Here is a 27868-nt window from a genome sequence, read left to right on the forward strand (position 1 = left end):
ATAGTAGCAAGGATGAATCCGGTGTGGATCCACTGGATCTACACCGGATTCATCCTTGCTACTATTGATATTATATATATATATATATATATATATATATATATATATATATGTGTGTGTGTGTGTGTGTGTGTGCATTAGAGCTTTTTGCAGTCAAGTAGATGAAAACATGAAAAACCATATTTATGCAATATTCATATTTAATAAAGTGCTATACTGTGTATTTACTGTAAATAATTCACATATCAATGTTCTGCACTTAGCAGAATATGTTCTATGTAGATATTCATATATATATCTTTCCAAATCTATACCTGAATATATATATATAGGTATAGATATATATTTTAGCAAAAAAAGCATCAGATATATGTAGAAAATTTTATTTATTAATAAAAAAGAACATATTCAGGAATGTGAAATATTTTTATGTCTGGTTAGTGCACTTTTTTTTGCTCCTTTGACTTCTATGGGGGCATACGTTAATGCGGTCAAGACATTCTAATATTCGGCTTGTTGCGTGCATCAGGTTAGAGCATGAGAAAACCCTTTTTACTTTCAACTTGTAATACGAGCGCTGCCCAACACGCAAAAAGCTTACTTCTAGCAGAATTAGCGTGCAAGCGGGATCGTTAAATTGTAATCTTGCCCTTAATAGGTTAATCATTCATATTTGATCAGCTTTTCAGCTGTACTTTAGTGGAAGGTGAAAATGTATGATTAATTAATAATAACAATTTTAAATAGTTTCACTTAACTAAAACTTTAAGATTATATATTTTTTTCTGCTTGCCCTTCCTTCCTCAAACCATCTTCTATTTATTGAGCTTATTAAAACTTAGTATGGGGTTGATTATGTGTATAGAGAGGGGAGCAATAACATTAAAGGGACAGTAAATTAATATTAAACTTTGATTATTCAGATAGGACATGCAATTTTAAACAGCTTTCCAATATTCTTCTGTTATCTAATATACTTCTTTCTCTAGGTATCCATTGTTGAAAAGTATACATAGGAACGCTCAGGAGCAATGCACTACTGCGAGCTAGCTACTTGTCACCCAATGTATTCAGCTAGTTCCCAGTGGAGCATTGCTCTCCTTCAGCAAACAATACCAAAATAAAATAATAAAATAAGCCAATCAGAAAAGTGTATGCTCTATCTGAATCATGAAAGAAAGTGTTTGGGTTTATGCCCCTTTAAGGTCTTTATGTTTATTTTATAGCATTTTGCTGCGAAGGAGGGGCATATTATTTCTGCAGACACAAATTCACAGTTTTGAGAACTACAAAACCAATAATATGTGATAATATCTTTTAGGCAGAAAAAAATGTCCCAAATAATCTTACGGAAACTTCTGGGAGAGCAGGACATTGTAAATGGATTAATGGAATTAATTTACAACAAAATAAATAAACATTATAGCCATGAATATACAGCATCTTTCTATATAATTACAAATAAATCCTTATTTCAGGACGAATAATCTTTGTATTATAATGCATCTTCAAGAGAGACTATCTTAAAATCTTACCTCAAAAATAATTTTATTTATATCAGATCCTATTTAAATAAAAAAACTGATTGTAATAAAAAAAATGATTGTAATAAAAAAAGATATTTTTTTATTCTTAATAAAAAATAAATATTTTTTTTTTTTTTTTTTTTTATCCAACCTGGTCCACCAGTTGTTTACTTTCATGAATAAACATCAGAGAAAAAAAACATGTTGAGAAGACTTTGAAATTCTGTTTCAATTTCAACAATTGCTAATTATCAGGTAGATTACGAGTTTTACATTACGGCTTTTAATGCTGAAAAATGGCAATTCCAGCATAATAGCCAGGAACGCATATTACGAGTCGTGTCGGTATAGCTATACCGCAAGCATTTTAGCCTGTAAAGCAAAATAATTACGCACTCAAAAAGATGACGTTTTTGCGTGGGGTTTTCATAACGCCGGTATTACAGGTTGTGCTTTGAGGCTAAAATGCTTGCGTTACAGACACAATCCATACCGATATCTGAGACCAGTAGTTAAGAATTTTGCACAACAAAAAAGTTTAAAAAAAACCTCATAACTAAACTATTACAAAGTACACTAACACCCATAAACTACCTATTAACCCCTAAACCGCCGCCCTCCCACATCACAAACACTATATTAAACTTATTAACCCCTAATCTGCCTCCCACATCGCGACTATTAAATAAACCTAATTACCCCTAAAACTCCCAGACATCGCCAACACTATTATAAAGCTATTAACCCCTAATCCGCTGCACCCGGACATTGCCAACACTATAATAACGTTATTAACCCCTAAACCTTCTGCCCCCCCACATCACCACCACTAAATAAACCCATTAACCCCTAAACCGCCATCCCCCCACATCGCAAAACACTAAATTAAACTATTAACCCCTAAACCTAACACTCCTCTAACTTTAAATTAAAATTACAATATAACTATCTTAAAATAAATAAAAACTTACCTATGAAATAAAAAAAAACTAAGTTTAAACTATAAATTAACCTAACATAACTATTCTAATAAAATAAAAAAAAACTACCAATTAAAAAATCTAAATTACAAATTTTAAAAAAATCTAACACTACAAAAAAATAAAAAAATCTAAAATTACAAAAAATAATAAACGAAATCATAAAAATTAAAACAATTACACCTAATCTTCTAGCCCTATACAAATAAAAAAAACACACAATAGCCTACAATAAACTACCAATAGCCCTTAAAAGGGCCTTTTGTAGGACATTGCCCTAAGTTAAACAGCTCTTTTACCTGTAAAAAATATAAAGTCCCCCCCAACAGTAAAACCCACCACCCAACCAACCCCCCAAATTAAAAAAAACCTAACTCTAAAAAAAAACCTACGCTACCCATTGCCCTAAAGGGGCATTTGTATGGGCATTGCCCTTAAAACGGCATTCAGCTCTTTTAAAAAAGCCAAAGCCCTAATCTATAAAAAAAAAAAGTCAGTGCGTTAGTTTTGCACATGTTTAGCGCAAAACTTGTAATCTACCCATGTGTGATTGGAAATTAAACAAAAAAATTCCCTGATTTGCATACCGTGGATAGATTACAAGTGGTACACGGTTGACATTTTGTTTAGCTTACCTTATACTTTTAATGGATAGCGCAGGGGTTAATGGATAGCGCAGGGAACAATATTAAAGGGACATTCCAGTCATAATTGAAATACACATAGATGAATTACATCTTTAAATTGAAACATATTTGCACTATACATGCATTGGCAAAAATGCTTCTAGTAAAAGTTACTACTGTTTAAGTGTTAACATTTGTCTCTGCACGTGCATGTGAAGCATAGCTACAGTATATACTCTCAGTACAACAGCATTTTAAATATGCAGATGCTCAGATCATCAGTGGGGCTTGTATCATGTCAGCAATTAGCAAATTGAGTCATTAATAGATGATACAAGCACCGTAGGCACTCTCGGCAAGTGCTGTGTTTGAAAGGCTGGTGCACGTTGCATACATAAATACACATTTGAAGCAGCTATAGCTTTTATTAGAAGCATTTTTGCTAATACACGTATATTACAAAAAACCTTTATTCAAAAATGAAATGCATCCATGTTGAATCCAATTTTGGCTGGAATGTCTCTTTAACCCTCATTTTACAAGTGTTGAGTCAAGTGTTAAGCTCGAGCACAACTCAAAATAGCACTAAAAAATGTTGCCCTTTTGGAGGCCTGGCATAAAGTGTTAAAATTATGCATAACAAACTACATATTACAATATTGTAGTTTTAGCTATATACAGTATATGCATATTGTACGTAAAATAAAGTTTTATTCTTGAAAAATGTTTTAACAGTGACTTACAGGTACAGGTATATGGTCTATTACAAGGTGCTGATCTGTGAATGGCTCAAAACCTGTATATGTCTGAGTGTATTTTTACATGTAAACATATATGTTTGTGAATGTATATATGTGTATGTATGTATGTGTGCAGTGCTTTAACTTATATTCCAATTCAACACATAGGGCTATATTATAAGTGGTGTGCTATTGTGAGCGTGGGTCACGATAAGCAATATTAAACCCTGCGCTAATTTGCGTGCGTATTACAAATTGAAAGTAAAAGTGATTGCGCAAGTGCAGACTAAATTTGAGCATAGCAAATTAGCGCAAGTGGATTTTACCTTTTATTTTTTAAACTTCATTTGTAAATGGGTCCATTACTTCCTGTCACAGCCCCACAAAGGCCTGTGGTATCTACAGGAAGGCAAAGGAGTAGCTTAACCTTTGAAGTAGTTGCTAGGTAACACCTGCACTAGCTTTAGTCAGTTTCTTGCCCATGCACTGTAGAGCAGTGGTTCTCAACCTAAGTGACCTCAAGGCCCGGTAAGTTTTAACCGGACCTGTCCAGGGCCCGGTAAGCATCGGGAGTGGGTATATATATATATATATATATATATATACACATACACATTGGTGTCAGTGGTTTATATATATATATATATATATATAGTGTACACATACACATTGGTGTCCAGTGGCCGCCCTAAATATACATGTTAGTGTCAGTGGCCATAATTATTTGACATTGGGGACAGTGGAGTTCCCTACCTAGGAGCCGATCCGCTCTGCACGCCGCCCACCACTCCTCACAGTGCGCCGCTAGCCGTTCACACTGCCCATACAGACATGCGCAGTGGCGCATACAAACATGCGCAGTGGCACTCTAACAGGCCCGTCCGAAATTTTGGACATGTGTAAAGACGGGCCTGTCAGAGTGAGTGTCTGGAGGCTATGTCGGGTCGCGGCCCACCAGCAGGGCCGTCGCGGCCCGGTAGTGGGCCGTAGCCCGGCTGTTGAGAAACACTGCTGTAGAGGACTATTGCTGCAAAAATCATGTGACAGTAGAAAGTTTTATAATTGTAGCTTTATTTCACTTAAGGCAGTGGCTACAATGAGAATTTTTAAGTGCTAATTTTTCAAGAAAACAAGTTATTTACTGGGATTTTTTTTTAAAAAAAAACAACAGTTTTTTTATTTTTACTTTCATATAACATTATTTTTTTTTTTTACTAAAGGAGCACTGTTTCGTATCCTTTTAATCTCATTTTAATCACATGTCCCTAAAGACTATTATTTACATGTTGACGGAATCCATGTTTATAATGTATAAAAGCAAAAGTGATAGAATATGAGTGAATTTTGTATGTTAACTATAATTCTTAAGCCAATGAAACCAAGACATAAAAGCTAAATATGTTGAAGGTCTATTTGTTTAAAACGTGCAGCTATGCTTAAAATAATTAATTTCACACTTCACTTTGCTTTTTACATCTAATTGCTAAAATCAATTAAAAAATATATTAGCTGCAAGCAGCAATAGAGGTGGCCAAGTGCATTCCCTTTGCAATGGCATACACACAGCTACTTCACAATATAAAGCTATACAGCAAGTTTTACAGCTGTAACATAAGCAATTGCAAAGAAAACACATTTTTAAAATTTTGCGTTTTTCAAGATGGCTGCCACACCATATGACCAATACTTTCAACATGAAAAGATGTAACTCTAGATAGCAAAATATGGTTATACAGCAAATTTCAAAGCTTTAACATAAGCGGTTGCAAAGAAAATACATTTTCTAAAGTTTTGTGTAAACCAATATGGCTGCCACAGCTTGTTCTCAATTCCTTCAACATGAACAACTGTGACTGTAGGTCACAATATAAGGTTATACAGCAAGTTTCACAGTTCTAAAATAAGCGGTTGCAGAGAAAATAAAGCATTTTTGTAATACAGTTTTATTATTAATTAAAAAATATCGTTAAGCATTTTTGAACAATTCAAAATGGCTGCCAAACCACATGATCTATAAACGTCTCTTGAACAAATCTGAATGTTAGTCATAAGATAACTCTATAAACAAAACTTCAAGTCTGTCCCATAAGCGGTTTCGGAGAAGATTTTGTTGTTTTTAAAAACAGTGCATAGAAAAAAATGGCCGCCAAACTATGCAATGTATGGCTTTCAAATTGCACATACTAATGCTCACTATAGACCTCTACAAGTTCCAAAAGTTTCATGAAAATTTGCAAATGTTTCATTTCACGAAGACGACTGCGCAGTGCGAATTTTAACTGCAATATTGCCTTTAGGGGTCATGACTATGTGTAATTGTTTGTCTACTACACTGTAATTAATTAGTTAAATAGTGTAAACATAATGCATAAAGTGCAAATTTATGCAATTAAACAGCGATAAAAAGGCGAATGACTCATAGCAGCTATGTTGATTATGGAAAAATCTAACGGCTAGATTTAGAGTTTTGTCGGTAACGACCCGCGTAGCTAGCGCTGGCTTTTTTTCTGGCCGCACCTTTAAAATAACTCTGGTATTTAGAGTCCACAGAATGGCTGCGTTAGGCTCCAAAAAAGGAGCGTAGAGCATATTTAACGCAACTTCAACTCTCGATACCAGAGTTGCTTACGGACGCGGCCAGCCTCAAAAACGTGCTCGTGCACGATTCCCCCATAGAAAACAATGGGGCTGTTTGAGCTGAAAAAAAACCTAACACCTGCAAAAAAGCCGCGTTCAGCTCCTAACGCAGCCCCATTGTTTGCTATGGGGAAACACTTCCTACGTCTGCACCTAACACCCCTAACCTTACACTTATTAACCCCTATTCTGCCGCCCCCGCTATCGCTGACCCCTGCATATTATTATTAACCCCTAATCTGCCGCTCCGTAAACCGCCGCTACTTACATTATCCCTATGTACCCCTAATCTGCTGTCCCTAACACCGCCGACCCCCTATATTATATTTATTAACCCCTAATCTGCCGCCCACAACGTCGCCTCCACCTGCCTACACTTATTAACCCCTAATCTGCCGACCGGACTGCACCGCTATTATAATAAAGTTATTAACCCCTAATCCGCCTCACTAACCCTATAATAAATAGTATTAACCCATAATCTGCCCTCCCTAACATCGCCGACACCTAACTTCAAACATTAACCCCTAATCTGCCGACTGGAGCTCACCGCTATGCTAATAAATGGATTAACCCCTAAAGCTAAGTCTAACCCTAACACTAACACACCCCTAACTTAAATATAATTTAAATCTAACGAAATTAATTAACTCTTATTAAATAAATTATTCCTATTTAAAGCTAAATACTTACCTGTAAAATAAATCCTAATATAGCTACAATATAAATTATAATTATATTATAGCTAGTTTAGGATTAATATTTATTTTACAGGTAACTTTGTATTTATTTTAACCAGGTACAATAGCTATTAAATAGTTAAGAACTATTTAATAGCTAAAATAGTTAAAATAATTACAAAATTACCTGTAAAATAAATCCTAACCTAAGTTACAATTAAACCTAACACTACACTATCAATAAATTAATTAAATACAATACCTACAATTACCTACAATTAAACCTAACACTACACTATCAATAAATTAATTAAATACAATTCCTACAAATAAATACAATGAAATAAACTAACTAAAGTACAAAAAAATAAAAAAGAACTAAGTTACAAAAAATAAAAAAATATTTACAAACATAAGAAAAATATTACAACAATTTTAAACTAATTACACCTACTCTACAGCCCCCTAATAAAATAACAAAGACCCCCCAAATAAAAAATGCCCTACCCTATTCTAAATTACAAAAGTTCAAAGCTCTTTTACCTTACCAGCCCTGAACAGGGCCCTTTGCGGGGCATGCCCCAAGAAATTCAGCTCTTTTTTCCTGTAAAAAAAACACATACAATACAACCCACCACCCACATACCCCTAATCTAACCCAAACCCCCATTAAATAACCTAACACAAGCACCCTGAAAGGTCTTCCTACCTTGTCTTCACCTCACCGGGTATCACACCGATCGTCCTGGCTCCGATATCTTCATCTAAGCCAAGCGGGGGCTAGACATCCATCATCCGGAGGGCTGAAGAAGTCCAGAAGAGGCTCCAAAGTCTTCATCCTATCCGGGAAGAAGAGTAGATCCGGACCGGCAACCATCTTCTTCCAAGCGGGCATCTTCTATCTTCATCCGATGAGGGACCGGCTCCATCTTGAAGACCTCCACCGGCGACTCATCTTCTTCCGATGACGACTTCCGACGAATGACGGTTCCTTTAAGGGACGTCATCCAAGGATGGCGTCCTCGGAATGCCGATTGGCTGATAGGATTCTATCAGCCAATCGGAATTAAGGTAGGAAAATTCTGATTGGCTGATGGAATCAGCCAATCAGAATCAAGTTCAATCCGATTGGCTGATTCAATCAGCCAATCAGATTGAGCTCGCATTCTATTGGCTGTTCCGATCAGCCAATAGAATGCGAGGCTCAATCTGATTGGCTGATCGGTATCCGCGGTGGAGGTCTTCAAGATGGAGCCGATCCTCATCGGATGAAGATAGAAGATGCCGCTTGGAAGAAGATGGTTGCCGGTCCGGATCTACTCTTCTTCCCGGATAGGATGAAGACTTTGGAGCCTCTTCTGGACTTCTTCAGCCGTCGGATGATGGATGTCTAGCACCCGCTTGGGCTTAGATTGAAGATTTCGGAGCTTGGAAACGATCGGTCATACCTGGCATGGTGAAGACAAGGTAGGAAGATCTTCAGGGGCTTAGTGTTAGGTTTATTTAAGGGGGTTTGGGTTAGATTAGGGGTATGTGGGTAGTGGGTTGTAATGTTGGGGGGGGTATTGTATGTGTTTTTTTACAGGCAAAAGAGCTGAATTCTTTGGGGCATGCCGCCGCAAAGGCCCTGTTCAGGGCTGGTAGAGTAAAAGAGCTTTGAACTTTTTAAATTTAGAATAGGGTAGGGCATTTTTTTTATTTTGGGGGTCTTTGTTATTTATTAGGGGGCTGAGAGTATGGTGTAATTAGTTTAAAATTGTTGTAATATTTTTCTGATGTTTGTAAATATTTTTTTATTTTTTGTAACTTAGTTCTTTTTTATTTTTTGTACTTTAGTTAGTTTATTTCATTGTATTTATTTGTAGATATTGTGTTAGGTTTAATTGTAGGTAATTGTAGGTATTTTATTTAATTAATTTATTGCTAGTGTAGTGTTAGGTTTAATTGTAACTTAGGTTAGGGATTTATGTTTACAGGTAATTTTGTAATTATTTTAACTAATTTAGCTATTAAATAGTTCTTAACTATCTTAATAGCTATTGTACCTGGTTAAAATAATTACAAAGTTACCTGGTAAAATAAATATTAATCCTAAAATAGCTATAATATAATTATAATTTATATTGTAGCTATATTAGGATTTATTTTACAGGTAAGTATTTAGCTTTAAATAGGAATAATTTATTTAATTAGAGTTAATTTATTTTGTTAGATTTAAATTATATTTAACTTAGGGGGGTGTTAGTGTTAGGGTTAGAATTAGCTTTAGGGGTTAATCCATTTATTAGAATAGCGGCGAGATTCGGTCAGCAGATTAGGGGTTAATAATTGAAGTTAGGTGTCGGCGATGTTAGGGAGGGCAGATTAGGGGTTAATACTATTTATTATAGGGTTATTGAGGCAGGAGTGAGGTGGATTAGGGGTTAATAACTTTATTATAGTAGCGGTGAGATCCGCTCGGCAGATTAGGGGTTAATAAGTGTAGGCAGGTGGAGGCGTTGAGGGGGGCAGGTTAGGGGTTAATAAATATAATATGGGGTCGGCGGTGTTAGGGGCAGCAGATTAGGGGTACATAGCTATAATGTAGCTGGCGGTGGTGTGCGGACGGCAGATTAGGGGTTAATAAGTGTAGGTAGCTGGCGGCGACGTTGAGGGGGGCAGGTTAGGGGTTAATAAATATAATATAGGGGTCGGCGGTGTTAGGGGCAGCAGATTAGGGGTACATAAGGATAACGTAGGTGGCGGTCGGAAGATTAGGGGTTAAAAAAATGTAATCGAGTGGCGGCGATGTGGAGGTACCTCGGTTTAGGGATACATAGGTAGTTTATGGGTGTTAGTGTACTTTAGAGCACAGTAGTTAAGAGCTTTATGAACTGGCGTTAGCCCAGAAAGCTCTTAACTACTGACTTTTTTCTGCGGCTGGAGTTTTGTCGTTAGATTTCTAACGCTCACTTCAGACACGACTCTAAATACCGGAGTTAGGAAGATCCCATTGAAAAGATAGGATACGCAATTGACGTAAGGGGGTCTGCGGTATGGAAAAGTCGCGGCTGAAAAGTGAGCGTTAGACCCTTTCCTGACTGACTCCAAATACCGGCGGTAGCCTAAAACCAGCGTTAGGAGCCTCTAACGCTGGTTTTCACGGCTACCGCCAAACTCCAAATCTAGGCCTTAGTTTGAACAAACTTCTTAGAGGACCGTACAAGGAGCACATGTGCAAAATTATGCTTCATTGCACTTAGTGGTTTCAGAGAAGAAGATGTTTGAATATTTTTGCAAAATTGAAGATGGCTGCTACAGCATGTGACTGACTCACTTCTTTTGAGCAATAGCAAATCTAGGGTCATAACAGCACTAAGCATAGCAAGTTTTCAAAGTTGTAACATAAGCAGTTTCCAGGGCTAAAGATTTTTAAAGCGTTTGTCAAATTAGTTGCAAAAAGCAATATGGCTGCCAGAGCATGTGACCTATGAGTTCAATGCTCAAATCTAGATCATAACAGCAATAAGCACAGCAAGTTTCAAAGTAGTAACAAAAGCAGTTCCAGAGCTAAAGATTTTTAAGCCTTTTGTCAAAATTAGTCGCCAAAAAGTAAATATGGCTGCCAGAGCATGTGACCTATGAGTTTAATGTTGCTTGAGATGTAGCAGCGCAATAGGCTGACCAGCATACCTGATTTCAAGAGCTTTGCATTAGCAGTTCAAGAGTTATGGACAATAGAAAAAGTTTGGCGTAATAATAATAATAATCCTGACAATAACAATAGGTTGTCCAGCAACTTCGTTGCATGGCCACCTAATAATAATCCTGACAGTAACAATAGGTTGTCCAGCAACTACGTTGCTTGGCCACCTAAATATAGGTCAAATAATTTGTATGAGTTTATGAAAGTAAATGCAATGTATATGTATAATCTATCCCTGAAGAATAGTTGCATGCAAAAAAAATGCTGAAAAAAAAACATTTTCTACCATAATAATTGATCATTTGTAAAGAGACACTTAAGTCAAAATCATCTTTTATGATTTAGAGAGAATATACAATAAAAAACAACTTTTAAACATTACATTTTGCTAAATATTTTATATCGCACACTTTCTGAGGTATCAGCTGCTAGTTAACAAGTGGAAGAGTTCATTAATATATTTGTATACGGGTCTCTGATTGATTCACATAATACGGGGGCAGGGAATTAAAAGGAAACTTTGAAATTTGTCATACAAAAATCTATGCTCACTTGAAATTCAAAGTAAGTACTATTGCATTGCATTTTTATAATGCATTTAGTTCTCATACAAACTGTCTGCTTTATAAAGGCATTAGCAACCTCCTAGCTGGGTACTAACGTGTTCTGTTTTATGTAAGAAGCTATGTTGTCAAAAGCTTAGTGCGAAGTGGTTATATCTTAATATGCAGTTTATATCTGTACTTTTCAGATAACTTCTTTAACCCCTTCGTCGACCAGAGCACTTTTCCATTAGTTGACCGTCTAGGACCAGGGCTAATTTTTACATTTCTGCAGTGTTTGTGTTTAGCTCTAATTTTCCTCTTACTCATTTACTGTACCAACACATATTATATACCGTTTTTCTTGCCATTAAATGGACTTTCTAAAGATACCATTATTTTCATCATATCTTATAATTTACTCTAATTTTTTTTATAAAATATGATAAAAAATGGAAAAAAACACACCTTTTTATAACTTTGACCCCTAAAATCTGTTACACATCTACAGCCACCAAGAAACACCCATGCTAAATAGTTTCTAATTTTTTTTCTGAGTTAGAAATACTTTATGTTTACATGTTCTTTGCTATTCCAACCATTTTTTTCTTCAAAAATTAGCGATAGTTACATTGGAACACTGATATTTGTCAGGAGTCCCTGAATAACCCTTCACATGTATATATATTTTGTTTAGTAGACAACCAAAGTATTGATCAAGGGCCATTTTGGTATATTTAATGCCACCATTTTTATCGCCAAATGCGATCAAATAAAAAAAAATGTTCATTTTTTCACAAACATTTCACAAACTTTAGGTTTTCTCATTGATAGTATTTACAAACCACTTGTGCAATTATGGCACAAATGGTTGTAAATGTTTCTCTGGGATCCCCTTTGTTCAGAAATAGCAGACTTATATGGCTTTGGCATTGCTTTTTGGTAATTAGAAGGCTGCTAAATGCCGCTGCGCCACCACACGTGTATTATGCCAGCAGTGAAGGGGTTAATTAGGGAGCATGTAGGGAGATTGTAGGGTTAAATTTTAGCTTTAGTGTAGTGTAGTAGACAACCCAAAGTATTGATCTAGGCTCATTTTGGTATATTTCATGCCACCATTTCACCCGCAAATGCGATCAAATAAATAAATTGCTAACTTTTTCACAATTTTAGGTTTCTCACTGAAATTATTTACAAACAGTTAGTGCAATCATGGCACAAATGGTTGTAAATACTTCTCTGGGAACCCCTTAGTTCAGAAATAGCAGACATATATGGCTTTGGCTTTGCTTTTTGGTAATTAGAAGGTCGCTAAATGCCGCTGTGCACCACACTTGTATTATGCCCAGCAGTGACGGGGTTAATTAGGTAGCTTGTAGGGAGCTTGTAGGGTTAATTTTAGCTTTAGTGTAGAGATCAACCTCCCTCCTGACACATACCACCCCCTGATCCCTCCCAAACAGCTCTCTTCCCTCCCCAAACTTTCTAACCCTCCCCCCACCATCTACCTACTTGCCGCTATATTGGGTACTAGCAGCTGTCTGCCAGTACCCCAGTTTGCCCAAAAAAGTGTGTGGTTTTTTAATTTTATATTAAAAATAAAGTTTTTTTTCTGTAGTGTAGCTGCCTCCCCTCAATACCCTCCCCCTTCCCTCTCAGATCCCTTGGCCAATATTTAATATCCCCCCTTCCTCTCCCTCCCTCTCCCTCCTTTATGTGCCTTCTTAAATTTGTCATGTGTAAATGTGGCGCGCGGGCACACGCCACACACACACACCCCGCCACGCCCGCATATGAACACACACACATCAGTGTACACAGGAACCGGAACCAGCACTTGATGGGCCGCTCACCGCCTCCCTGCTGCTGCTCCCACCCACCAACGATTGACCATCAATGGCCGATGCAGGGAGGGCCACAGAGTGGCACTCTCTGCATCAGTGGTTTAAAAAGGGTATTGCAGTGATGCCTCAATATCAAGGCATCACTACAATACCCTGGAAGCAGCTGGAATCAATCATTATCGCTTCCAGCACTTCAAACCCCAGAGGACCTGTCAGGCACGTCCTGGTCCTTAAGGGTATTTTTTTGTAGGACGTGCCTGACACGTCCTCGTCGCAAAGGGGTTAAAGAAGCTGCTGGAATCTTAAAGGAAAATACAAGTTAAGGCAAATCAAAACATATTAAAGTGGAAAATAAAACATATATATATATATATATATCCTGTAAATCATATTTGGAATTGTTTATTTTTAAAGGACAATAAACACAAGCAATCAGCAGATTAGAGTTTATTGTATTCAAAGTTGCTGCATTGACACCCTTTCAAATGGACTGGGCCCTCTCCCCACCTCAACTGGTTGGCTGATTTGTACTTCTGATTCTTGTTTACATATCATTTCTATTTCAATACTGAATTATTGGAATTTTCAGTATAGGTGGTGGTTTCAACAGGAAATTTAAAATAACCAAATCAAGGTGATTAAGATATGTGTAAATAACATAATACATCCCAACAGACAATTATAAGTTAAACTGCCCCTTTAGAAAAGTCATACTATGTCAAATATCTCTATTTCTTTAAACTATCTGTTTAAGAAAAAAAAATAGAAAATTTGCTGATTGTGTAAAGGATGCATGCAAGTTAAAGTGGCATGAAACCCAACATTTTCCTTTTATGATTCAGATAGAGCATACATTGATAGAGCATACATTGATAGAGCATACATTTTTAAACAACTTTCCAATTTACATCTATTATCAATTTTGCTTTATTCTGGTATCTTTATTGAAGGAGTATGCAATGCACTACTGGGGGCTAGCTGAACACATAAGTAAGCCAATGAAGACAGGCATATATGTTCAGCCACAAATCAACAGCAAGCTCCAATCCCCTGAGCCTACCAAGGTATACTTTTCACCACATAATACCAAGAGAACTAATCAAATTAGATAATAGAAATTGTTTAAAATGACATGCTCTATCTGGTTCATGAAAGAAAAAAATTGGGTTCCGTGTCCCTTTAGGTAAAGCAAAGAAGACAAGAACCAATTCAACCAAAAGTTAAGTTTAAATAGAAAGTAAATACTTACTGCTTACTAACTGACCAACACTCAAAGCTGAAGAAGACGAAGATGAGGAGGAAGAAGAGGAAGCTTGACGGACTGGGCTCTGAGACATAGATCCTTGATTATGACCCAAGTGCAGAAGATTGGCTTGTGATGCCATTTGTCCCACCTGTGTCTGTGCTGGTTGATGGAGCTACATGTGGAATGAAAGAGAGTTGCAAATAGATTATATGCATAAGAAATTATGGGAATTCTAGCATTGCAGAGGGTGGTGAAGGCAGCATATATGTATAACAGATGGTAACAAAGAGGCTTTCTACTTTAATATTATAATAGAATTAGATTTGAAATATGTGAACGTCTTTGTTCTGTCTCCATGATGTAGATAGTAATATATTATTGTCAACAGTAAATATATCTTGCATTTGTGCTAACTAGTCTGAATTTGCAATAAATGGATAATTTTTCTATATCAAAGAATTTGGTATAATGTTAATAAGGCTATGTTGTTATAAGGAGAGACTTAAAGGGACATGGTACCCAAATGATAAATCAAATGATGCATCAAATCTGTAAAAATCTGACAAGAAAATATCCCAGGAACATCTCTATGTAGAAAAGGAAGATATTTTACCTCAATTTTCCTTCGTAAATACATCTCATTGTAAAGGAATTTTAAGTATCCAATCAGAATGTTTGTCCTGGGACTTGCAAAGGAGCATGCATCTGACATGTGTAGGCACAGTAATATTAATTCCCTTCTCAGTTTAAGGAAGTTTAGTAGGAAATGTCTTGAGATTATGGTGAACTTTCACAACATCACAGTAAGCCAATGGGGCTATCATATCCAACAGACATCGCTAAATGCCGACAGTGTACACTGTCTGCATTTAACATTGCAAAAGTAGTTCTGGTGAACTGCTTGTGCAATGCCACCCCCTGCAGATTCAGGGCCAATCAGCCGCTAGCAGGGGGTGTCAATCAACTCGATCGTATATCTGCAGCCTCAGAGACATTGGACCAGTTAAGGAGCAGCGGTTTTAAGACCGCTGATTCATAACTTTTGTTTCCGGCGAGCCTGTAGGCTCGCACAGAAACAGGGATATCAGGGGCCATTCGGCCCTTGATAAATCGGCCCCAAAGTGTGAATAGATGATGCCAACTGCTTGGTTCAAAAAGCATTTACTCCGATGAGTAGAAGAAATTTTGAAGTAAAATGTCTTCCCTATTTAAATACAGATGTTCATCGATATTTTCTAGCTTTTTACAGATATGCTGCATCACTTTCAAGACAAATAGCATACGGGTTACATGTCCCCATAATGCAAGTGACTTTCCATTATAATATCAATGGAGATGCTACTATCAAAACCTTTCACCTTTCAGCACATAGAACAAGCTCTACTGTGAAACAAACTGATATTGTGAAAACACCTTCAGATCCTTACAGAACAAATGAAGTAAAACAGGATAAAACCCTCTCAATAGAGCAGTCCTCTTTAATATGTGCAAAAGAAGTAAAAGAAATAAAGTTAAAAAAAAATGAAATCCTTGTCAGCTTTGAAATAGCAAGACACAACCGCTAGTTTCACTAACTGTCCTCCACAAACATACTGGACAGCCAGCGAGGGGTTTGGAAAAAGGGGGAAAAAAATTAATATCATGTTTTCTGCAATTGTCAATAGCCAAACTCTACCCACCATTTGCCTCATTTGTAGGAGCCAATCAAGGCTTTAGTCTGCAGCTAACAAGGCTAGCCACAGTCATATTGTTAGTATATAGTGAATTGTTTTGCAATTTTTATCTGTTAAGGCATATAATTGAAACATATGTAGCAGAGTTGTCCTTAAGAAGTCTTCAAGGTGCTTTTTCATTTCTGGGAATTAGTAAAGGCAAACTTTTCAGAGCTAAAGAACATGAAAAGGGGGACAAAATAAATAATGTATAGTACAAAGTGTTTTTAGTATGCTGAACTAAAGTTCAAGATGTTTACTGTCCCTTTAATGCAACTATAGTTGTTTATGGCTGGAATGTCCATTAATTAATCTGTAGAAAATATAGCTGAAGAAATGCAAAATTAATTTTGAACACGATAAGCCCTTCAGCACCTCACTAGCATCTATGAATATAGACCAACATTTGAAGGGTAGATCAACCCTTCTTTACTTTTATCAAAGCTTCAAATTAAAACCCAATTTTTGAAAAGCTTAATAGTCCTGGTTCATATGTGGAAAATTGTTTTAAATTGAGAGATAAGAGAACTTTTGTTCTGGCTGTTCATATGGTATTCCTACCTTTAAATAGCAAACAAAATACTCAGTTTTATAGACATAAAAAACTATAAAGTTGTTTTAATTCAACGCAAAAAAAAATGAATCTATCATTTCATGGGCAGATTTTTTTTTTAAAATACAGGATCTCCTTATCTTTAATATCAAATGTTTGGGTTATATCCCTACATCTACCCCACCTCACATTTATTGTTGTTTACATGCTTTTATTATGAGCATTAGGGGTTAAATGCATAAGAGCTAAGACCCCATTTGTTACATTACAAACTCTTAACCAAAGTCAATAAATAAAGGCAGACACAGAGCTAGGCATACGACCATGTCATGGTCACATTTATTTAAATAAATAGCATAACAGGAGTAAAGACTTATCATGAAGTCAATTTAACTGGTGGCAGCAACTGAGGCGCTAAACAAAACCCCTTCAGCTAGAGGTCAAGGACTGCATTACCCAGTGCGGAGCCTACTGAGACCCACCAGGGGATCTTCAGCCAGCAGACGACAGGGCAGGACACACAGGGCACCACCTGGGGACATCCATTAGCCTGAATGTAAATCTTAAGGACTTTGTACTCAGAAAAATGGGCCATGATCTCTTGCCGCTAGGAGATATACCAGCAAACTCTAAACCATAAGACACCAATGTAATGAGCCATACAGAAAATTATCAACCTTGGGAGTGCAAATGTTACAGGCCGAGGACTTACTAAGATAAGATAAAATAACCCTATCCCCACCTCCAGCTACAGTAGCTACCAGCAACCCTAATGGAGCCATTAAGCTTTCAAAGCCAACACCAACAGGACCTAAAAAAACAGACATAAGGAGGTAGTAAAAATTTGTAGTAGAGGATCTAAGGAGAAAAAGGCAGATGAGCTGGCTACCTGACATTAAAGTGATAGTAAATCCTAGTTTTTTTTAAACGCTAGTATTTACCGGTGGAACAAATAAAGGGGTCTTTCAGTCATGAAGTATAAAATACTTCATGCTGAAAGTTCCTGTGTTTGTCTGAAGCGTTTGCCGCACTGAGCACCTACGGCAGCCCACGGCAGAATGCTATTTTGCTTGAGAGGTGACGTTTCCACCTCTTAGCCAATAGCCGTGCAGGCCAGCTGGCGACATGCCGAATAGCTATCAGCTAAGATCACCTCACAGCAAAATAGCGTTCTGCTGTGGGCTGCTTGAGGCGCTCAGCACGCCGAATGCTTCAGACAAATAAAGGAACTTTAAGCATGAAGTATTTTATATTTGATGACCGAAGGTCAAACACAAATAATAATAATAATTCAACTACATTGTTCCGCAGTTATAATACATTTAGAAGGTACTGTGATTTTGAAAAGCTTATTAAATTGTATTATACATAGATGTCACTTTTATATTTGAGATCTGTCTTATTTATAGTTTTGAGTACTAAAAGGATGGACAGATCCCACAAAATTACAAATCATTCTGCTTGATGTATGTGACCCCTAAATGACTCAAAAGCCAAAGGAATTTTTACATCAATAAAATCTCTTTTAAAAAAAAAATAGGGATTGCAGAAATTTGAGAACTAGAAAAAATGCTGTTTTTTTATGTATTATTTACCTATAAAAAGAGAGCAGAAGGCGCATTTTAATACGGCAGACAATACAAATTCGATTACCTGTTTTCAGCAAATAATATCTTATAATTGCCTCTATTTTTTTAATGCATGTGTTTTTATATATAAGTGTTTCGCGTATTTTCAGATAATCAGACAAATGAAACAGTAAGGTCACCAGGTATAAAAGTTTAGCGAATACAGAAGACTTGGATGAGAACTTTCAGCTATGCCTATGCAACTCCTACTAGTAGAGGCCGGGAAACTCGTTTTAATTCTTCTAATTGTGTGTTACAAAAATATACATTTTTAAAGTGTTTTTTTTTTTTGTGTACATTAAAAAAAAATTCCTGTGTAATTTCAATTTGAATTTTCATTTTTCCATAAAATATTATTTTTGTGGAACAAGTTTGTTACGTTCTTAATGGGATTTAAGCATAACGCTTTTACTTTATATCTTTTTATTTCAATGTTATACTTAGTTGTATATGATTTTTAAATTACTGTTTGTGAGCATTATTGTAAGATATGCATCTCTGTCATATACTTTAATGCAGAGAACAATTTCTGAGACACACTGTTCTAAAGGTAAAACTGTTTTTTGAAAATTCCACCAGGAGCTTCATAGTAGTAGTGAGATTTACTAGAGAATCATTAAATCTGTAAGATCTTTGAATAATCAGGCACTAATGAATAGCTGATTGATATACTGTATTAACTAATCATCTGCATAGATACTGAATGAGAAGCCCTCAGCCAGGAATGAACAACAACTTAGTAGCTTTCTTTCTATATGTATTTGTATCATCTGCACAGAATAGCACATGAACGAAAATAATGAGCCTGGTAGAGAATTTTGACCACTAGAGGGCACTTTTAATTAATCTGCTTGCATCCCCTCATATAAACGCTATAGCTACAACTGCCAAACGAGAAAGTATTCTGTCATTCTTCATGCATTTGTACAGGACCCATATACTCTGCTTTCTACCCTGGAATATTCATCAATATCAGATGAGTGAGAGAAGGGAAACGTTCTGGAAGCATACAATAAAAGAAAGCAAGATGCAAACCAGAACTGCAAAAATTTAAACAATAAACAAATAATAAAATATATATCTATATATTTATAAATATCTATAGCTATATTTCTATCTATCTATATACATACACACACACATATATAAATATATATATAAATAAAATATTAAGACATATATTAATATATATATTAATAAAAACACTGTATAAAAAAAAAACTTCATACTTTTCTCTTCCATGCCCTATGATCAAATTTCAATATTCCCCTTTCTATTCTTTTAAATGTTATAAATTATTGTTTGCATAGAAAAAATATTAAGTTAATGTTGTTTAAATGTACTGTATATGAAATTAACAGAAAGTGTATGTTTTTGTACAACTCATCCTTGGGGACAATAGTTTGCTGGCTGATAAGTACAGTTCCTATAGCTCTGTTAGTGGGCAAGCCCACCAGAGATGAAAAGAAAAAAAAAGGTTTTAGTTCACCATTAGTTTTTTAGAAAAATAAATAAATAGAAATAAGTATTTTATGTCCTTTTCATTTTAAAACAAGAGCAGAGTATGAAACTATATCACTTAAAGGGACACTCAAGTCCAAATTTAACTTTCATGATTCAGACAGAGCACACAATTTTAAACAACTTTCCAATAATTTTTCTATAACAAAAGTGCGCCAGTCTTTTAATATTTACACTTTATGAATCATCAGCTCCTACTGAGCATTTCCAGGAATTCCCAGAACATACATATACTAATTTGTGATTGGCTGATGGTTATTACATGATACAAGGGGAGTGGCAATAGACATAACTGAAATTTATCAGAAAAAAATCTACTACTCATTGGAAGTTCAGACTAAGGGGTCGATTTAAGAAAGTAAGAGCGGACATGATACGATGTAGCATATCATGTCCAATCAGCCGCTAGCAGGGCGTGTCAATCAGCCCGATAGTATAGGATCGGGCGGATTCATGTCTGCAGCCTCAGGGCAGGCGGACAAGTTATGGAGCAGCGGTCTTTAGACCACTGCTTCATAACTGCTGTTTCCGGCGAGCCTGAAGGTACGCGTGGAAACAGGGGCATCAAGCTCCATTCGGAGCTTGATAATTTGGCCTGTAAGTGCTATTGTATTGTCTTTTTATTATGCATTTGTTAATTATGTAAATCTGCAGTATTTACTGGTCCTTTCATTGGTCATGAAGGAGACCCTAAGAATGAAAATGCCTATAAGGTGCTCTATAATTCCCTAAGAGAATACCTGGTCCAATTGAGATACATACACACACCTGCATGCACACACATCAAAACCAACAGTAAACTTCTAATTTGGATAATATAAATGTTAAATAGTTTAAATAACATCTGTCAGCAACAATGCCATAAACTGCCTGTTTAGAGAATATGTAAACATTCAAATGCCTATTTATTTTATAGGTGCATCAGGGGACTAAAGTGGACTAACTATATTGCCTCCCTCTTACCTAATATTAATAAATACAATGGGCTAGATTCAAGGGGGTACATTTATGAAGCAGCGGATGCTGCTTATTCTGTGTGAGCCTTTCGTCTCGATGGAAACGAGTTAAGAAGCAGCGGTCTTAAGGATGCTGATCCTTAACTCGCCTGCTACCTCTGAGGGGGCGGACTGTAACCATCGTGGTCAGATACGATCAGGATGATTGACACCCCCTGCTAACGACCGATTGGCTGCAAATGTGCAGGGGGCGGCATTGCACAAGCATTTATGTTCCCATTCCTATGCTCTCTAATTATTAAATTTATTATAATTAATTGAGCCACTGCAATCTAGTGTGGTGCACCTTTAGTTGTGAATATATATATAAATATAACACACAGAGAAAGTCCAGCACTCACTTACAAGCTCTCAGCTAAGATTTAAAAGCAAAAATGGAAAGGTTAGTTACCGCATTTGGCTAAATGGGACAAGCCCAGGTACCACATCAAGGTCCTTTCAATACCTGGGACCCTAAAACAGCCACACAATGCAAGCTCTCAAATCCAAACAAACTGGGAACAAGGGAAGGGTGCACAGGCTTATGTAAGCACCCTAGCCTTGACATATACAAAACACGGAAGGGGACTGCACTCTCATACCGGACCGGGTACACATCCCATGACCCTGCAACATGCTCAGCCCAGGGTGCTCACGGGCACTCACAGGAAGCTGTGCTGCCCCTAGAGTCACAGGCAGTTAACCCCAGACAGGTCTGGGTGCAAGAACCATAGGGAAAATTACAAAACAAATTAATACAACACACAGAGAAAGTCCAACACTCACTTACAAGCTCTCAGCTAAGACTGGACCTGGGCTTGTCCCATTTGGCCAAATGCGATAACTAACCTTTCCATTTTTGCTTTTAAATCTTAGCTGAGAGCTTGTAAGTGAGTGCTGGACTTTCTCTGTGTGTTGTATTAATTTGTTTTGTAATTTTCCCTATGGTTCTTGCACCCAGACCTGTCTGGGGTTAACTGCCTGTGACTCTGGGGGACAGCACAGCTTCCTGTGAGTGCCCGTGAGCACCCAGGGCTGAGCATGTTGCAGGGTCATGGGATGTGCACCCGGTCTGGTATGATAGTGCAGTCCTCTTCCGTGTTTTATATATATATATATATATATATATATATTTATATATATATATATATATATATATATCAGCATAAATACTAAATACACCACTAGCTAGACATAATTACAGCTGTAACTTATAGCTCCAGATTTAGAAACTTGAATTGACAACAATAATCAACTATAAAGCATTTGAAGAGTTCTGATACTACCTATAATGAGATATAGGGGTCCATTCATTAATTTGCAGACGGACATGATCCAATATAGTGGCTCATGTCCTCCGCACATCGATAAATGCTGACAGCATACGCTGTCGGCATTTATCATTGCACCAGCAGTTCTTGTGCAATACCACCCCCTACAAATTTGCTGCCAATTGGTCGCTAGCAGGGGGTGTCAATCAGCCAGATCGTATTCGATTAGGCGGATTTCTGTCTGCCACCTCAGAGGTGGCGGACGAGTTAAGAAGCATTGGTCTTAGGACCGCTGCTTCTTTACTTCCGCTTCAGGTGAAACTGAAGTGGAGTGGGTTGGAAGCAGCATCCGCTGCTTCATAAATAGACCCCAAAGACTAAAACATTTAATTTGGCGTTTCCGTTCTATTGATATTTGGAATAACTAGCGCTACAGTAAAAATCATCAATTACATTACAACATCACACTTGATACTTAGCTACTAAAAGCCTTTAAACATGTTATTTGCTGTAAATTAGCATCATCAGCAATTTACTGTACTTTCAAACTAGGTTTTTCAGACTTATTTTGTGCTTTGCCAATATCTGATGAGTAACTTGGCAAAAGAAAAAAATATATATATATTTTTCCAGTACACTTTAATCTTGCTCTTTTTTAGTACTTCAAAAGAATGGGTTGCCATGCCAACAAGGCTTTGTTTACGTTGAGAGTGGTAATAAGCGAGGCGATCTCTTGCTGAGAAGGGCCATATCTGGGACTTCCTGCTGAAAAAAGTCAAGGGGGAAATTGTACAAAAATAAAACACATTATTTGACATTTCTCAGTTGCCTAAATGTATTTTTCCCCCTGCTATAATGTCAAAGTTTCATTAGAAACTCTCTATAAAGTAGTTTACAAACCACAACCATTAAGCACCTAACAAAGCAAATTTAAAAAAATGCTAAATTATAATGGATACTTATGTAGCAGATGTCAAGCTTCCTCTAAGTAATAAATGGTAATTTGAGAGAGATATTCACCATCCGTCAACAGTGATTTCATTTGAATGTTGAATTTTCAGTAAAAAAAAAAGAAAAAAAAAGATATGCTGTACAAAATCCTTCTTAATTAATAGGCCAAATAAATAAACACTTATTTTTGCATTTTAAAGATTATTAATATTTTTAAAATGTTTAAAAATAAAATATTCAACTGCATAGCATCATCAACTTTTCTATGAATCACAAAAAAAAAATAGTTATTTGTTCCCTTTGGGTTAGCATGACTGAAGAACTAGCGTAAAGGGTAGTGAGTAAAATAAGTTGTATTAAACACAACATAAATACATTTAAATGTACAGTTATCCTCACATAAAGACTACCTGATAACAAATATTTTTTAAAAAATAATTAATAAGAGCCTCAGAGATATATGGTATAAGAGGTATAAGGTGTTTGACAAAAAAAGGACTCTAACATATATATATATATATATATATATATATATATTTTGCAAAATAATAATTATATATATATATAATATATAACAATAAATAGAACATATTCTTCGATGTGAAGAACATTGGAATGTAAAATATTCATAATTCATGTTGGGTTTAGCACACTTGGTTAAACGCGGTCGGGTTAGTGCACGAGTATAGGTGTTAGTTTTTTCCAGTTTGCGCTTTCCATTGAAGTCTATGAGGAAAATATGTTAACGCGGTCATGATATCTGAAGTCCAACTCTGCGTGCATTGGGTTTGGCACTCTTACTCTTACTCTTCAGGAATCAAGAAAAAAATGGATTTCATGTTTCTTAATTATACAGGGCTAGATTACAAATGGCATGCTAATGTTTATGCACAAGCAACATCAGAATATCGCAGGCGCATTAATCTGCGCAGTACACAAATTGAAAGTAATCACATTTACACAATCGAATTTAATGTGAGTAAACACATTTACACAATCGAATTTAATGTGAGTCAGGGTAGCAGGACTAAAGACCTCACATAAAGAGATACAATAAAAAAAAGTTTGACCAAACATTAAAATATAGTGTTATATTCATATAAACACTATCTGATAAAAATTAGACATATATATAATAATTAAAAATGTTTTATAAATACCAAACTTTTATATGTTGGTTTAAAGTTATTTACAAATCTGTTCTTCATGGCTGGTCAGCTTGTTATATATAAAATGGCTTTGCTAAAATAAATAAAATAACTCACTTGCAAGAAGGTATGTAGCAAAACCCTTAAAGGGACAGTAAAGTCAAAACTAAAGTTTCATGGTTCAGATGGAACATGCAATTTAAAACAACTTCCCCAATTTTTGCTAACTTCTGTTAGCAATTTGTTTTATTCTCTTGTATCCTTTATTGAAGAATAAACCTTGGTAGGCTTATATTAGCTCAGGAGCATGCACGTATTTTTAGCTCGCTATGGGCACCCGATGATGGAAGCATCATTGAAGTGGCTATATATTTAGAAGGGATCTTTCACAGGATTGAGATTGCCGGTGAAATTTCTCAATAGGGCTAAATCAATGTTTGCTGCAGTCTCACCGACAGACATTTTACTATACATCTTTGTATACATTAAAGATGTAATGTAAAATTATCCCTTTACACAGTATTGTATGGAAATACAATTTACATGTGTCAACAGAAACTCAATACCTTTTGTTACAATACAATAGTGAAACTAGGACATCAATTATAAGCCTATAATAGCTGGGGGTTTGTGGGTATCATATACATGCATATACAATGCGGTATTTATATGTACTTTATTGTATAATGCTATAATACGTATTCTAAGTCATGTTGATTTTAAAAATCTTGTATTTTACTTTTGGCGCATTGTCTTTTTTAGCAAGAAGTTTTAGTGTATGTGATATTGTTTCATAGAAGACTTTCTAATTTCATTCATTTATTTATTGTCAATATAAGTTCCTCACTGTCTGAACGTGTTATACTTTTAATATTGTGACCGCACTGTAACAAACGTGTTATTAATATGGAACAAGTTTGTTACAGTGCGGTTACAGTCACTGCTGCCACAATGGGGTCAATATATCAAGCTCCGTATAGAGCTGGATGCCCCTTGTTTCCAGCGAGCCTTCAGATAAGCTAGTGAGAAATGTACCCATCATCCCATTTAATTACCACAGCAATGGGAGTATCCGACTAGCTTCTGCAGACTTGCTGCCCACATCCACCCTTCAATCCAGTTCACTTTGTAAACAGCAAATTCACAATGAGGCTTTTTTCATATTAAAATGCACCTCAGTTTATAATGTACACATCAAGGATACAGTCAAAGGTATACACTTTAGAAACAAAGACACAACTATTTAACATCTACTGTCCCTTTAACGTGATGGATTTGGCTCTTCATTGTTTGAAAACTTTATTGTATATAACTATAAACATTATTTTCTCATTGGATGACATAATACGCTTACCTTAAAAGCTGTGTAAATTAATTCATAGAAAATATACCAGTTTGACACAGCTTATAAAATCCCAGACATTTCATATCAATATTTGACAAAGAATTGGCTCTAATATAAAGAACTGCCTGCACCAGTCAGGAACGATGCAGAGTCATTCAGTGTGACTTCTTTTGGACTTTGATGAATGAGCGCCTAAGTATTTTCAGCAGTACTCAGCATGAGTAAAATTCATTTCTTTTATTATGAAATGCAAAGCCAATAACCTGTAAACAGCTATCCCCATGACTGCCTAAGGGCTACTAATGCAGCAAGAATATTTTATATAAAGTCTTACACACTAAATCCAATTGGTCCATGCTGCAAGGGATGTCACATATCTCATCACCTACTTAATGATGCTTTAAGGAATTTTCTACAACCATGAAAACCATACCACTAAACATATATAATAAGAACTTGATCTTCTGCTGTTAGTAAAAAAAAAAAAAAACAATCACACAACTGTGCATAGAAGAATAGATGGTATTGCATACTGCATACCAAAGCAGAATTTCAGCTTCTTGTTTGATAAGGTAGGTAAAATATATTGTATATATACAGTACATGTATATATATATATATCCCCTCTCTCTCTCTCTCTCTCTCTCTCTCTCTCTATATATATATATATATATATACAGTATATATATATATATATATATATATATGTACTGTGTATATATATATATATATATATATATATATAGAGAGAGAGAGAGAGAGAGAGAGAGAGAGAGAGAGAGAGAGAGAGATATCACTGTCAAATTGGCACACACCATTTCAGTGACATGCATAATACAACATAAGAACATAAATAAAAATAAAGAATTTCACTTATATTTCATAAATTGGGGCCGACGTATCAATGTCTGTCCGACATGATATGCTGCAGCTATGTGGGTGATAAATGTATTATCTATACTCTAGATGTATGTAGCCTGTACACATCATTAAACATGTGAATAGAGCAGCATCAGTACAAACTTTATTAAGATCTGAGGGCGTTTACACTGAGGATCAAATTAGCTTCCTTATATAGTTACTTGACATCATTCCATATCAAAATTACTTTCTCTTTAAAGATACCGTTTACCTGCAGAAACAGGGCCCAGCTATGGGCTCCAATGTCGCCCCTACATACGCCAAGATTTTCATGGGCAGCTGTGAGGAGCACTTTGTGTACACTCACAAACTGTTCGTGCTCTATGGCGCCTCCTAGTGGAGGTACATAGATGATATTTTTGGTGTGTGGAGGGGTGACATTGAGAATCTATTAGCCTTTGTTGATGATCTCAATACTTCTCTCTTGGGATTAAAATTTACTTTGACGGCTAGTGAAACATCTGTTAATTTTTTGGACACAATAGTCTATAAAGAGAATGGTTTCCTAAAAACAGATTTATATACTAAGCCAACAGATAAAAATAGCCTTTTGAGGTACGATAGCTATCACTCCCCAAATGTGTTTAAAGCATTGCCCAAAAGTCAGTTTACACGGGTAAAGAGAATAGTTTGTGGTCCTCAACAGTGTGACAAAAGACTAGAAGAAATGGCAAATAAATTGAAAAAAAGGGGCTATCCAAATCACCTATTAAATCAACAAAAACAGGATGCTATTTCCCCACAGGTGGAGGGGGGAAAAAGGAAGGGAAAAATGAGAGGTTAATCTTTGTAAGTAAATATAACGATATGAGTAACAAAATTAATCGAATCCTCAAAAAACATTGGCACATTTTAAAAGACCATAAACCAATGGGCAGTGCATACAAAAAACTATAGGCCCAGGAAAGACAGGTTGCTATCCATGCTTAAGCTGCAGCTATTACAACTCCATGATTAAGGGAGAATATGTTTATCATCCTATACAAGGTACAAAATATAAAATAAAACAATTTCTAACATGTAGATCAAAGTATATAATATACCTTATAAAATGTCCGTGTGGCCTTTATTATATTGGCGAGTCATGTAGAGAAGCCAGGGAGCGCATCACGGAACACAAATTTAACATAAGGTGTAATAAAAAAGATGCCCCTGTCTCCTCACACTTCCATGGTCATAACATCAGACAGTTGCGCTTTCAAATTATCGAAAGTATAAACACCCCTAGGAGGGGTGGCGACAGGGAGCACCTCCTTAAGGCCAGGGAAATGTACTGAAATAATAAGCTACAAACCTTAAAACCAAGAGGTCTTAATG

At 36.1% G+C, this 27868-nt stretch overlaps 1 protein-coding gene across 1 annotated transcript in view; it reads right to left on the reverse strand.

Moving 5' to 3' along the window:
* POU6F2 (POU class 6 homeobox 2) overlaps positions 1-27868 on the reverse strand; it is a 675911-nt gene that overhangs the window by 41959 nt on the left and 606084 nt on the right. The window contains exon 7 of the mRNA XM_053714422.1: positions 14510-14678. Coding sequence (XP_053570397.1) covers positions 14510-14678 — 169 coding nt within the window. The remainder of the gene's footprint in view (positions 1-14509; positions 14679-27868) is intronic.

The sequence above is a fragment of the Bombina bombina genome, chromosome 5, assembly GCF_027579735.1.
Source record: "Bombina bombina isolate aBomBom1 chromosome 5, aBomBom1.pri, whole genome shotgun sequence".
NCBI classification, from domain to species: Eukaryota; Metazoa; Chordata; class Amphibia; order Anura; family Bombinatoridae; genus Bombina; species Bombina bombina.